The sequence below is a fragment of the Vitis vinifera genome, chromosome 16, assembly GCF_030704535.1.
Source record: "Vitis vinifera cultivar Pinot Noir 40024 chromosome 16, ASM3070453v1".
Lineage (NCBI taxonomy): Eukaryota > Viridiplantae > Streptophyta > Magnoliopsida > Vitales > Vitaceae > Vitis > Vitis vinifera.
The window spans coordinates 3425807-3441597 of record NC_081820.1 but is presented as its reverse complement, the minus strand read 5'-3'; the positions used below and the strand labels follow the sequence as shown (position 1 = coordinate 3441597).

General features: G+C 31.8%; 2 protein-coding genes across 2 annotated transcripts; one reads left to right on the top strand and one right to left on the bottom strand.

Annotated features, from left to right (window-relative positions):
- The first annotated feature begins 5215 nt into the window (after positions 1-5215).
- LOC109121479 (putative germin-like protein 2-1) lies at positions 5216-6014 on the top strand. Its single transcript, XM_019225914.1, has 2 exons — positions 5216-5345; positions 5458-6014. Exons 1-2 carry the CDS (start codon positions 5216-5218, stop codon positions 6012-6014), a joined length of 687 nt encoding a protein of 228 aa, XP_019081459.1.
- An 8675-nt stretch (positions 6015-14689) lies between these two features.
- Positions 14690-15442, bottom strand: LOC109124147 (putative germin-like protein 2-1). The gene is made up of 3 exons (XM_019225913.1): positions 15361-15442; positions 15055-15246; positions 14690-14997 (listed from the first exon to the last, which is right to left on the bottom strand). Exons 1-3 carry the CDS (start codon positions 15440-15442, stop codon positions 14690-14692), a joined length of 582 nt encoding a protein of 193 aa, XP_019081458.1.
- Between the last annotated feature and the right edge of the window lie 349 nt (positions 15443-15791).

The following is a 15791-nucleotide window of genomic DNA, read 5'->3' as shown; positions in this document are numbered from 1 at the left end:
TGGATTAGCATCAAAAGTACCTTTATACATTGCTTGATAGATAATAATGAAAGCTTTCTTGTCTTTTTTCCTAATATTTTTTAAAAAATCCCTTTGATTTGGGGACAAAGTGGTTTCATCCTATGGTTCTTTATGGTCTTCCATATGTCTTAATTACAAAGCAAAGGTTTTATCTTGATACTCCAATTGTATTAATTATCTTTGTTGAGTCGCAAACCTTGAAACAGATACATCCCACTTGCCATATTTTTCACATGCCTCTGATACAAATTTGTTGGGCATGCAGAAACTTTGATCCTAATTTGTTGGAGTAATATGGTTAATAGAGAAATACAAATTTTTTGTATTCCACCACTCTCTTATTCAAATATTACAAAATCTCTTATTTAGAGTTACTCACACTTAACAAAATAGAAACTCCTAATAATAACATATGAAACCTTCCATGATTTAACAAGTCAAAAATAGAAACTAAAATAACCAATCAAAAATAAAATATTCTCTCAATTTTTAGAAACTAAATCTGATTCCATTATTTAGAAAGTTTCTAAATCAAGTTTAACTTTTCAACAATACTAACTATTCTAATCCAAATGAAAAACAAATTATGTAAATTACCAAGTCCTCAAAGTTTGTCTTAGCTTGTTGATTTCTACAACCATTTAAATATTGCACGTATACAGAAAGTAACAACTTAATTAATTCAGTCTTACTACATAATTAATTATTATACAATGCATGATGTTATGCTGGTTGATCGATGTTCGCCAGATCCTTTCAATTTGTAAAATCTTTGTTTAATAAACCAGTGTCTATATGATGAACTTATATATGAATTAATTCATATTTTGTGTAAGTTCTAATGAGAGAACTCAAAATGGAAGATTTCTTTGACTACAACTAATAATTTTTTTTAATATTCCAATACAATTGAGTAGAAGAAATAGAAGAGTTTGAAGTCAGCTCCTTGGTGGGTCCTTGGTGCTTGGTCTGTGTCCGGCATCCCATCATTGAGATAAATGAAAAGTCAGTGAACAAATCAAAGCAGAGGGAATCAGTTAAATGAAAAGTCAAATTGAACAATTACTTATGATCTTGCCCATCCTGATCCAACTTAATTTCATTGACGTACTTTTAATTGAAATGATTTCTTTAAAAAGTGTTTTTGGGAGATATACTAGCAAGTGCTTCTCAAGAAAGCACTGAAAGTCATTTTTCAAAATTTTTAAAATATTTTCTAGTATTACCAAATATCTACTTACTTTTTCTCTAAAAGTACTTTTGTATTAGAAATCACAAGTACTTTTGTATTAGAAATGATTTTGAAAAGCTCTGTCAAAGGGAAGTCCCTCGAGCAACTTGAGTTGCAAAGTTTCTTAAATAAGTAGAACTAGTCTTATAACCTTCCTTGGATCTCTTCTAATTACATATCTAAGTTCTGGCGAAATATTAACATATTCTTCACCTGAAGCAACCTGGTAGATGGCATGGGACGTGGTCAAAACTACTACAACTGAATAAATAAACCAAAAATAAATATCTTATATATCATAGATTCACGGACCTGTTAGCCAGCTAGAGGTAACTCAAAGGTTATCCAAAACCATGATCTTAGCAGTCCAAAGTGTAGGCAATGAAAAGGAGGAAGCTTTGGCTCTCTCTCTCTGTGGATATGGAAGAAGACTAATTGAAAGTCATTAGGAAACTCTAACTTCTAAGGGGGTATTTATAGGGTTGCCTACTAGGCTTAAGTGACTTAAGCCCATCAAAGGTTAGGTCACTTAATCTAGCCTAAAATAGGTCCTCATTAATTAATCAACCATATCAGACCATTTAATCAATTAATTAGCTCAATCCAAAGACCTCGTTTACTATTTCATATGTAACCTTGCATAATTACTAAAAGTCCCTTATGCATAAGAGTGAACCTAGAGCCAATCCAATCCTTATAAATTGTGTCATCCTAGTATATGAGCTCAGAGTAGGAACCATTAGAAACTAGAATCCAATTTTAAAGTTTATTCAACATTCTATTATGGAGAATCAACTACACTTGAATAAACTACATAAATAATAACGACACCAAGCTTGGGTCCATGGCCTACTATCCACTGCATGCAAATCCCTTGTGAACTAGTATCTATAATCTAACAAGATAGTACTATCATCTATCAAGATTACCTCTACAATCCTTGGGTAACATATCTCACTTATTATGTGATCAATTAACACACTTTACCTCAAAGGAGCAACATATGTCAAATTCATGCTAAACTTCTATCAAACATATGGAACTAAAACTAGCTTCCATACCAAGGTTTTTCCTAAGTTATAAACTTTTTTTTAATAAATAAAATTAATTAAATAGATATTAAAGCTCTTATAAAGATTAGAAAAGAATTCCTGACTTGTCAAAAGTCAATTTGAATAATGCTTTAATATGAAAATTAAGCCATGAAATATATAAATATGTTTGATAAAATGGCTTACTATAATAATTTAATTTTTTTTTAAATAAATAAAATAAAGAAAAATAATTAATTTTTTAAATTTCTCTTCTTCTCCCATATTTAGGATGGATATATTAATTTAATAATTTAGAAAAAATTTCAATTCATTTTTGTAAATAACCTCAAATACTTAGGAGTATATTTGGTTCTAAAAACAAATTCCAAGTTTGTTGCACTATAATTAGGATTTCGAAAAAAGAAATCATTCTTTTTTAAAAATATTTTTAAAATACGACCATTCCAAATTTTTTTTTTTTTTAAAAAAAACATCTTCAATTTAAGTATTAAAATTATAAAGACATCTTTAATTTAAATATTAAAGTTATTTTTTCAAAAGATAATTTCAAAATTCAACTAAAATTATCTTTTTTAAAAAACAATTTGTTATCTAGTTTTTCTAATTTTTAATCACCCTTTAAAAAAAAATATTTTTTAAAAATGTTGATTTTTTTTTTCTTTTGTAAAAATCAACTTATCAAACAACTAATCAATGACAAAAATAATGGTTTCAATTGATATATTGGTAACTCGATTTATGGATATATTGGGATATATTGAGAAATATCAATGAATATTTTGATACAAAATATACAAAATTTTGAGAAAAAAAATGAAAAAATTAATACAAAATAATTGTTACTCTTAAATAATTGTTGTGGAATTCCCATGTATTGGGGAAATATCGACATTTTTAACCATGCTTACTACATAATTAATAATTATACACACCATCATGTCAATTACTACATAATTGATGATCGCAAGATCGTTTCAATTTGTAAAATCTGTGTTTAATACCAGTTAAAATTGACAGAGGAGAAAATGTGAAATCTCAAGATACGGATACGGATGGGTTTAATACCAGTGAACTTATATATGAACTAATAAGAAAGCTGGATGAGGAAGATTTCTTTGACTACAACTGAGTAAAAGAAATAGAAGAGTTCAACATCTTATATCCCAGTGAGATATCTACCTGGCCTCCGCATATAAAAAAACCCAACAATGTTTTCTAAAAAGAGGATCAGTTGAGGTATATATTTCTTTAGCTCCTCTTGGGACTATTTAAGTCTGGGCGTATACATCGTGGGTCCTTGGTGCTCGGTCTATGTCCGGCATCCCATCATTGATATAAATTAGCTTAATTTGTGTCATAGCCGCTACAGTGGGAATGTGTTAAATGAGTTGCAAAGTTTCTTAAATAAGTAGAACGAGTCTTATATCCTTCCTTAGATCTCTTCTAATTATATATCTAAGTTCTGGCAAAATATTAACATATTCTTCACCTGAAGCAGCCTGGTAGATTGCATGGGACGTGGTCAAAACTATTATATTATGGCAGATCTGTTAGCCGGCTAGAGGTAACTCAAAGGTTATCCAAAATATTAATTAATACACAAAGTACCCGATCAATTAAGTAGCTTCTTTGTCAAATTTTGACTTTTGCTTAATCAATATTATGAGATTGCTTCAAAGTTGGAACATGTCAGAGACTCTTCATCTATAAATAGACAATCGGGTAATCCTCAAAATTGCAAATCATAGAAACTCTAGCTACCATGGTGTTGTGCCAGCGAAAGCTTTGATGCCAACAATGTTAGTTCAAGAACACAAAAATAAAACAATCACACATATGGTACACAAGGTTTTAACGTGGTTCGGCTAACCATGCCTACGTCCACGGATGAGAGAGAATGATTCCACTATACAATAGAGAATATTACAGAGGATAGAACCATATACAATTATTGGGTTCCCGAAACATCCCATGTTTCCCACTCCTTGTATCCATATCCTACTACAAGCTCTCTCGCTCCACCGAGTACCTCCCGTTCTTCCTCACATCTCTATCCACCTTGTATAGTCTCTACAAGTCCATCTTCATCTCATAACTTTTTCCCCTCATGACCTAGAATATTTATAGAGATATTTCCAACGACCTTCCTTATTCTATAAGGAAGTCTAATATTACAATAATATATCAACCTATAAATATTCTATATAATATTCTTTACAAAAAAAGAATCTATACTAATTAGGAATTTGGGACACTTCCTAACAATCTCCACCTTGGACCAAATTCCATGGAGTTAATCTTCAATCTCTCCATGACACAAACCTTTTTGTATCATATCACCACGAAAGAGCAATCGACTCCACCTTCAATGAAAATTCCTTTTGTTTTCATCTTGTGTGGTTTGTGATCTTTTACTCTTCCAGAAATCTTCAACCCAAGCTCTGATACCAGTTGTAGGGAATTAAACTGAATTCCGAACTTGTGAGAAACAAAAAAAAAAATAGAGAAAACACATGCCAAAGAAAAACAATCACACACACAAGACAGTATTTACGTGGTTCGGTAATTTGTCTACGTCCACGGAGTTGCAGGGATATCACTATTATGAGGGAAGAATACAGAGTACAACCACAATAGCTATAATATTTTCTCTCTATATATAACACGGCAACCACACCACACTAAAAAACCCTAATTAGCAAAAAGTGGTTCCACAATGGGTTAAACGGGCCCAACAAGCCTCAGTAAAACTCCCATTAAAAAGCCATGCAATATTATTCGGGTCGGGTCGCCAAACCGGATCAAACAAAACTAGGCTCCACAAAGCCCAACACATAGCACTCCATTGTATAAGTAAATTTCCTTGCTCTTCCATCAGAGATTACTCGGAGAGAATTCATTGTATAACATGAAGAAGATGGGAGCTAACACCCTTGCATACATTGTACTCTTGGCTGTGGCATTTTCTGTTGCCTCTGCCTCTGACCCCAGTCCTCTTCAGGACTTCTGTGTAGCTGTTAATGATACTAACGACTCTGGTAAAATACTCATGCTCTTTCTATTATTCTTGTCCAGACATGATATATTCTCATCTATGTATACTGATCTTTCCAAGGCTACATTAGTCCTAATATATTTGTTGCTTTGCAGTGTTTGTGAGTGGGAAATTCTGCAAGGATCCAAAGCTTGCAACGCCAAATAATTTCTTCTTTTCGGGGCTTCGTCTTCCAGGAAATACATCAAACAAACTTGGGTCGATGGTCACACCAGCAAACGTGGAACAGATACCTGGACTCAACACCCTTGGCGTTTCCCTGGCTCGGGTTGACTATGCGGCATACGGTCTCAACCCTCCCCACATCCACCCTCGAGCCACAGAGATCCTCACTGTCTTGGAGGGCACACTTTATGTGGGCTTTGTCACCTCTAACCCTGACAACAGCCTCATCTCCAAGGTCCTTTACAAAGGAGACGTTTTCGTCTTCCCACAAGGTCTCATTCACTTCCAGCTCAATGTGGGTACAACAAACGCAGTGGCCATTGCTTCACTGGGTAGCCAGAACCTAGGCGTGATCACCATTGCAAATGCAGTGTTTGGATCAAAGCCAGCAATATCAGTTGATGTTCTCACAAAGGCCTTCCAAGTGGACAAGAATGTGATTAACAATCTTCAATCTCAGTTCTGGACTGACAACCACACCTACTAGGAGGAAGGACTCAGCATGCAGATCCAGCTACTGATTATAATACTATAAATAGATTGTATATATATGCAACCATCAAGCTTTGCATATCCCTATGAAAATAATTATATTTAATTTTCATCATTCAGCTATCCAATAAATTTCATTTTTTTCTCATCGAAGCAAAACTCTTATACCATGCTAAATTATTAGTGAATAATTCAAAAGATTAAAAGACAATAATAATCATTGCTATATTAGATTGTTTAGGCCGTTTTCCAGTGAATAGTAATAATTTCTCTATGAAAAGAAGAAACGTGTATAAAAAGAAGTATAGACTTAATTTTGTATATAAAATTTACTTTAAAATATGTTTAAATATGAGGTAGTAAAGGTATTTTAATATGTTATTTTTTTAATTAGTTTTTTAAAAATCATCATTTTAATTTTTTAAGTGTTTTGCATTTTATGTAGAAGGTTTGGTGTTTTGATGCACTTTCTATTTTTTTTTAAATACAAAATATAAAACTTTTAATATAAAACAATGAAATTTATCTTCTTATTCTTTAAAAATGTTTTCAATTTTAAAACTTTAGATACATAGGATGCATGCTAGGGGTCCTTTGATGCATAAGGGATTGTGATCAATGGCTGACTTGGTATGGTCTTATGTGATTGATAATTGAGGAGAATCTACCAAATAAATTTTGGGTTTTAAATATCTTAAAGTTTAAAATATTACTTGTTAGAAGACTATCGAAGAATGGATTTCAAGTATTAAAACATGGTTCCAGACTTGGATGACCTATATTAGTGATTCAATTTTGAAATACCAAAATTCTTTAACCAATACTTGTTATCCCTTAATCCTTGGTAAAAAACTGGACTTGTGAAAATCTCCAAATTTGTTTATCATTGTTTTCTCAATTAAAAATTAAGTTTACCAATCTATTCAATTTTCCATTTAAGGGTCATTGTACTTGATTTGATTTAGACAAGATTAGATAAATTTCTTGGTTCCTTAAGGACGACAACCCATAATACTATAAGTTGTGGTGATCTTTTCTCTAGTTTTTCTTGAACAAGATTACTGTGTATATAGGCTTTAGTATTTGATTTGCAACAAAGATTTTCAGTCACTCTATTTTAGATCTTCACAATTGGATGGTTTGCATGTGTTCCTCCTCATGTCAAAAGCCTAAGTATGTTGGTAAGGTTGCTTGACTTGCAACCCTCACAACCAAAGTAGCATAACTTTTTCTCTTCAAGGTTACTCTTTTTAGTCATCACAACTATTACTCTAAGTTAGCACAACTCCTATGTGTAATCATACACATTAATACACTCACCATGGTAAAATCATCCCTATTTCTAAGACTAGTCATCCATCTAATTATGATGTAGCGGACTACAACCTAAAATAGGTTGTCTAAGTCCATAAACCAATTATGAACAAATCATCTACTTCCAAGGAACCTATGACTTGGATCTTTTGTACAACACTTAATGCAGCCAAGCCTATATAATACACAAATAGGATAGAAAAAGAAGAACTAGAATCATAATATAAATATTAATGAATTCTATTTATTATTACATCATGTCATGCTTTTAAGGACTCCACCTAGAAGTGTTTTTTCTAGTCTCTGTATCACATTCCTAGTGATTATTTGTGTAACCCACTAAACTGAACTTGCTTGAGTAGGATTAGAATATTCCATAATCATAAGTACCATTTATATACCTCAAAATTCAGTCTATTGCTTGCAAGTGTGACTATTATGGTTTTTGTTTTTTCCATAAATCGACAGATAGTCCCTACTCTATAAACAATTGTTGATATGGTAAAAGTAAAATAATGAAGACTTTCTACTATCTTCTTGAAATATATGGGATTTAATAGTTCTCCAATGCCTTCTTTTTTCATTTCTAGTCACTCTACAATAGGTGTACAATTTGTTGATGATGACTCCATCTTGAATCACTTTAGAATGTTTATGAAATACTTCTCTTATGAGATGAAATATTGTATGTTTATTAAATTTCAATTCGAAGAAAATAGGATATTAATCCCAAATCTATCATCTAAAATTTTTGTGTATGCCTTCTTAAAGTATTCAAACATTTATTAATATATATATATATATATATATTCTTTTGTAAAAATTAAATCATCCATATAGTGGCATACAACAACTACATCACCATTAGAATTTGATTTGATGCAAAGTGTGCTCTCAAAAGGACATTTTTGAAAACTATGCTATAATAAATAATTGTCGATCAACATGGACCAAGCACATATTGCCTACTTTCACCCCTAAAATGCCTTTTTAGCTTTATAAACTTATTTCTCTTTCCATTCCTTAATATATCTTAGTGGTTGTTCAACAAAAACTTCTTGTTGAATTACACCATTGAGAAAAGTTAATTTAACATCCATTTGGTGAGTTTTCCATACTTTTAGATATGTAAGAAAAATTATCATGTGAATGGTATCTAGTTTGGCAACTAATCTAAAAACTTGAAAATGATCAATACCTAGCTTCTGTTCGTAGCTTTTTGCCACCAACCTTACCTTAAATCGATCAACTTTACCTTCAAGTTTATACTGTCTTATAATCCTATTTAACACTTATGATCTTCTTTCCAACTGGTAGAGTAGTTAGCTCCCATGTATTGTTCTTCTCTACTGATTGAATTTCTTCATTTATTGCTTGAATCTACCTCTCATCATTTGTTGCTTTTTCATATGAAATCATATCACAATTTACAAACAGACAAAAGTTAACTAAACCTTTATCAATAATTTAACTATTTTTCACCACTTTATAATCCTTTAGACATGTAGAAATAATATGAGAAGGTGTGTTTAAAATAGAATTATCTGTTGTAGAATCCTTCTAATACTCATTGTCTTCGATAAAGTCTTCTTCAATTAAAACTCCTTTTCCTTATTTTGTTTTTGAGTCCATGTCCAACTTTCATTTTCTAGGAATAGAATATTTTTATTCACAATCAACTTCCATGTTTTTAGATTAAACAATTTGCAACCTTTAGTTACATCACCATTGCCAAAAAAAATACACATCTTGTATTTTATCATCAAACTTTTTTATATGCTCTTTTTGTTATAAGGAAATATGCATGTTAATACACCCAAAAACTCTCAAAAAAGAAACTTATGACTTATGACACCTCAAAGCTTCCTAAGGTGTTCTTTCGAAAATTGTTTTAATAAGATACTTATCCAATAACAACACTGCACAAGTAACAGATTCTACCACAAAAGTTTTAGAAGTGACTTGGCCTTTAACATTCTTCTTGCCATGTCTACAATTGTTCTGTTTTTATTGAAGTGTATAGCTAGTTTCAATTATTGTTGAATACCTTGACTTTTTCAATAATTATAAAATTTATTGAAGGTTAATCTCAATATTTTAATATTGCAACTACTTTGTCCATCAACAAGAATTGTAAATTCTTTAAACTTGTTAAAAGCCTTAAACTTTTCCTCTAACAAATAAATCCATTTTTTTCTTGTAAAATCATCTATAAAGGTTAAAATATATTTGTTGTGACTAAGACTTCACCTCATAGGATCACATATATTTGCATATACTAACTCTAAAGCTTGTTTAGCTATTCTAGATCTCCCAACTAGAAAAGAATCCTTATGTTGTTTTCCAAGAAAACATCCTTAACAGACCCAATTTGGAACATTAATAAGTGGTAATGCAATTACCATAATCTTCTGGACCAAAAGCTTTGTCATGAAAAAATTGAGATGACCAAATCAAAGACGTCAAAGCTCATTGCTATCTTCTATTGTTTGCCTTTAAACAAAATGAAATTTCTTCTTGAAGAAACATTGGAAACATCATATTTTTTGTCATTTGCATTTTTGCAATCATCTTCTTCTTTTTACCAAAAAGAGTGCAAAGTCCATTAGAGATATTAGTGATATGCAATTTTTACTTTTATTTTTTTGTCAATTGTTTCATGGTCAACAAATTTGAAAAAAAAAATATCTAGAATAAAAAATATATTTGCTATAGTAACATTAGTACTATCTTTAGAACATATTTTAATATTACCTTTTCCTATGACTGAGATTTTGGATTTATTTCCAAAATTAACTTCTCCTCTAATTGATTAATTCATTTATGACAACACATTTGATTATCACATCCTATATCAAGGTACCAAATATCTTTGTGGTCTAAGTTAAATGTTATTATATTATAGGCTAATACAAAATCCTCCTCTACCTCAATAGTGTTTTCCTACTCTATTTCTTCATTTTATAATTTCATTTGACATTCTAACTTATAGTGTACACACCTCTTACATTTGAGACACTGTATGTATGACTTGTCTTTAGAGCCAAGAGTGTTGTCGTTTCCTCTAGAATAATTTTTGTCACCATCTCCATCTCTATTGTTGGAGTTGTTGTATCTTCCTCTACCTCGAGCATGACCATGACCTCTATGACCTTGTTGGCCACCATGACCACCTGTAAATGCTCTACTCTATAAAACTTGCTCGAAATTAGTAGATTATTTGATTCAATTTTTATAACACAATAAACTCATCAACCCTTCAACTGTGAGAGTGAATATATCATTTCCTTCTTCAACCATTACAACAACATATTTGGATCTCATACTTAAAGATCACATAACTTTCTCTACTATTATTTGGTTATCGAGCTTCTCACATTAACCTACATTTGGTTTATAATGGTTTGTACTTGGTTAAAATAATCTAAGATTGATTTAGAGACATTTAGACAAAGAATAAGTTTGACAAAAAATTGAAACATTAAGAATAGACTACATTAGAGAATATCTATTAGAGCAATTTAAATATTTATGTGATGAAACAGGTATTAGTAGACAACTGACCATTCTAAGGACTCCATAACAAAACTATGTTGTTGAAAGGAGAAATAGAACAATGTTAGACATGGTTAGGTCAATGATGGCCCAAACAAATTTTCCAATTTAATATTGGGGGATGCATTGTTGAACTCATGTACTTAATTGAGTACCCTCACAATTTGTTGTACTTACTCCATATAAGCAATTGACTAATTGAAAACCTGATCTTGGTAAGTTGTAACCTTAGGGATCAATGATTTATGTTGACAATTCTTCTCATAAATAAGGAAAATTAGGTCTTAGAGGAAGGAAGTATATTTTTATATGATATGATAAATACTCTAAAGGATGTGTTCATAGGTAAGCATGAACATGCTATAGTATCTTAATTAAAATAATGAGATATCACATCCTTAAAAGACAATTTCCTATGTTTAGGCAAAATTGATAGCAATTTATGTCTTTATGAAATAATGGATCCCAACACAAGATCTGCACCTAAACAACAATTGATGCTTAAACTGGGTAAGAGTGAACTAGTACTTGTAGCAAGTATACTAAGGGAGTCAATCTTGAGAAAACATTCTCAATAAATTATTCCTTAATGAAAATTTGAAATCAAAGGGGAAGTTTATATTATAAGTCAATGTGATGATATTGAATCTAAGTCAGTTTAGGAGGCTCTTACTTGTTTATATAAGGATGAATAGAGAAAAGTAATGGAAGAGAAATTGGAATCAATACAAAATAATCAAGCTTGGAACTTGGTTGATTTGCCTTCAGGTTGAAAAGTTGTTGGGAAGAAATTGTTCTTATAATGAAGGAAGGGTAAATGGATCCATTGAAAAACGTAGAAATCTTTTAGTGACTAAAAGTTATACCCAATAAGAGAGATATACTATGAGAAAACCTTCTCCCAATAGTCAAATTTGCTTCAATTTGCCTCATTCTAGCTAAAGTGGTTTATATGAATTTAGAACTACACTAAATGGATGCGAAGACAACTTTCCTTCATGGAGAGTTGAATAATTAAGGAAATCTATATGGAACAACCAATAGGTTTCATTGTCCACATCTAAGAGCATAAAGTGTGCTACTTACATCAATTTATTGATGACCTTAAATAATCATCTAGGTAGTGGTACTTGAGATTTCATTGTGTAATCACTTTGTATGATTTTGCAACAATTGATGAAGGTCATTATCTTTGTATTAGGTGACACAAAAATAAATATGTCTTATTATCTTTATATCTGGATGATATACTTATAGTTAAATATGATTTCAAGTTTGTTCAAATCATTACAACGGGAGAAGAATCTTACATTATTAGAGGAAAGATCCATAAATATGAGTTTAAGAAACTAGTGGCATTTTCACATGTACGTTATATTAAGAAAATACTAACAATTTAATATGAAAAATTGCAAATCCTCCATTGACACTCCATTTACAAGAGGTGAGTATGCAAGCAAAACAATGGGCCTAAAAACTCCAAAAGAAAAGAAGAAATGACTAATTCCATACTCAAAATGCTTTTGAGAGTCTAATATATACTACAATGTATACAAGACCAAATGCCTGCTATACTATTAGGATGGTTAGTCGCTGCCAAGAGAATCTTGGAAGGATGCATTGGAGATTCGTAAAGAAAATTCCTAGGAAGCTGAAGGGTACTTTGGACTATTCCCTTTGTTATCGAAGTAAAGAGTTGGGCTTAGTGGGTTATTCATATGCTGATTGGACAAGTGATTCTAATGAGTGCAAATCAATATCCACATGTCATTAATTTTTTTCTCAATAATTGTATCATCCCATGAAGAATCAAGAAACAAACTTGTACATCTTTGTCGATCCTGGAAGCCAAATTTATCGTATGTGAGTTGCAATACAAAAAAAAATATGGTTAAGAAGATTTTTGCAAAACTTAGGAATGATTGTAGCTGTTTTTTTAGTCAACGACAATCGATAGCGATAATCAAGCTGCTATCACTTTTGTAAAGCATTCAAATAGGGAAGAACTAAACATTTATACACCAAGAATAATCTTATAAGAGATGTTATTACATAAAAAGTAAGTAATCTTAAAATATTTACTTACACGTAAAATGGTTGCTAATCCATTCACAACTAATTTACCATACTCTAAAAGGCATTCAAGTGATCAATCATTGAAATTCCTTCCTTTAACTCCAAGTTCACTAACTTCTTGAATAAGAAAATTTCATTCCCAACAGTTTTTTGTTCAAACATTGACTCCAATTTCTTCCAAAGTTCATAAACATCTATTTCATTTTCCACATGATGGAATGAGGACATATCAATACATTGCCTAATATAGACTATTGCCTTTTTTGTTCATTTTCTTCTATTCTAAGTCAGAACATCCTTGGTTAGGGTTTTTTCACCCTCAAGAGTATCTGATAAACCTTTGATGGTGAGAAAATCTTCTATCATGGATTTCCACATAGCTTAATTCAATCAAATTGTTAAATTTTACCATAAGGTTGAGTTCCTATCTATTTCCATCCCTTTAAAGAATATGTATTCCCATAACCAGGTCCTAATACCACTTGTTAGGAGTTAATAGGAATTATATATAAAGAGTATTCACATGCATGAATTCGATGATTCCTCTATAATAAGAACAACCTATCAACAAATGACAAACATCCAAGTAAAATGACAGTGAATATAATGTGGAAAAACCCTCATAATATATGGAGGTACCTTCCATATTAATAAAAATGGGAATACAAATAAATCCTTTCTAGATTCCTTACCCTGATAACTAGTGGAAACAAATATTAATGCTTGAGATAGGAATTCATCACCTTAGAAAAACAATGAATAAGAAGAGAATAAACAATCATACCACATGGGCTTTCTCAAAAGGTTAATAAAAGAACATGTACCTTCATCCTTGAGCCTTGGAACAATGCCCAAAAAACAACCTTATTTTTCTCTTTCCTTTTTCTCTGCCACTTTTTCTGCATCCCAAATGGAACCTTTGATGCTACTTATATTTGGGCTTAGAGAATACCCAAAAAGAATAGCCCAATACATTGGCTAAGAAACTTTTCATGGGTTGGATAAACCTAGCCCTAACATTTAGTTCATCCTACAATAACCAAATAAGAAGCAACTAGGTTTTGAATTTACAATGGTACATAATTAAATTCGTATGATAATCATACACATCAGCCTAGTGATTTCAAAAGCATGAAAAATCAAGCCACTTAATATTGCAAATCAAAAAAATTCACAACATAGAGCAAATGAATATAAGACATGTATTTATATGTAAATATATATATAATTATCTGTTCAGTTTGATTTATTTTCGATTTTTGGAATGGGACAGTAGATCGAACAATATTCATGTTTCATTCGGCTTTAAACTTATAAAACAAAAATTATGATAAAAACCACATAACACTAACTGGTTCAGTTTCGTTCAACAAATTAGACGTCAAAATATCTATGAACTTAGTTTGAAGTACCAAATTAAATTACCAATTGCTCCAAAAGCTTACATGGTTGAGTAATGAGCCAATGATATACATTAAGTTGACTGAGACTTAAAAACAAAAAAACAAAAAAGGCCTTTTGTTATAACATACGATCAATGGGCACAAGTTTGCCTGTTCGGCTGTGACAACTGTGAAGCAATCATACTTCAGGGAATTGAGACGCTGCATGTGCATGACAAACACCTTTATTCTAAGAGGATATACAAAGTGACATCTAAGCAATCAGTACATTGAAGTGGTATCTAATCATATGAATAGGTAGATGTGCAAGATATGAACCATTCTAGTAGGTGTGGTTGTTAGTCCAGAATCGAGATTGAAGATAGGCAACCACATTCTTGTCCAGTTGGAAGGCCTTTGTCAGAACATCAGCTGATATTGCTGGCTTTGATCCAAACACTGCATTTGCAATAGTGATCACGCCTGGGTTCTGGCTACTCAATGAAGCAATGGCCACTGCGTTTGTTGTTCCCACATTGAGCTGGAAGTGAATGAGAACTTGTGGGAAGACGAAAACGTCTCCCTTGTAAAGGACCCTGGAGATGAGGCGGTTCTCAGGATTAGAGGTGAAAAAGCCCACATAAAGTGTCCCTTCCAAGACAATGAGGATCTCTGTGGGTCAAGGGTGGATGTGGGGAGGGTTAAGACCATATGGCGCATAATCAACCTGAGCCAGGGAAACGCCAAGGGTGTTGAGTCCAGGTATCTGTGCCACGTTTGCTGGTGTGACCATGGACCCAAGTTTGTTTGATGTATTTCCTGGAACACCAAGCCCTGAAAAGGAGAAATCATTTGGAGTCGCAAGCTTTGGATCTTTGCAGAATTTCCCATTCACAAACACTGGAAAGCAACAAATATATTAGGACTAATGCATCCTTGGAAAGATCAATGTATAGCTTATAGAATGAATGTCAAATGGACAAGAAGGGTAGAGAGAGGACATGATTATTATACCAGCGGCGTTTGTATCGTTAACAGCTACACAGAAGTCCTGACGAGGACTGGGATAGGAGGCAGAGGCAACAGAAAATGCCATAGCGGCGTTTGTAAATGAAATTGAATACTCAACCTTAATTAAATTATTTATAAATGAAATATACTTAACCTTAATTATTTATACTTAACCTTAAAATTGAAACTCCTAATAATAACGTATGAAACCTTTTAGGATTTAACAACTCAAAAATAGAAACTAAAATAATCAATCAAAATTATTTAGAAAGTTTTTAAATTAAGTTTAACTTTCCAATAAGACTAATTGTTCTAATCGATATGCAAAACAAATTATGTAAATTACCGAGTCCTCAAAGATTGTCTTAGCTTGTTGATTTCGACAAGCTTTAAATATTATATGTATGTATACAGGGAGTAACAACTTAATTAAT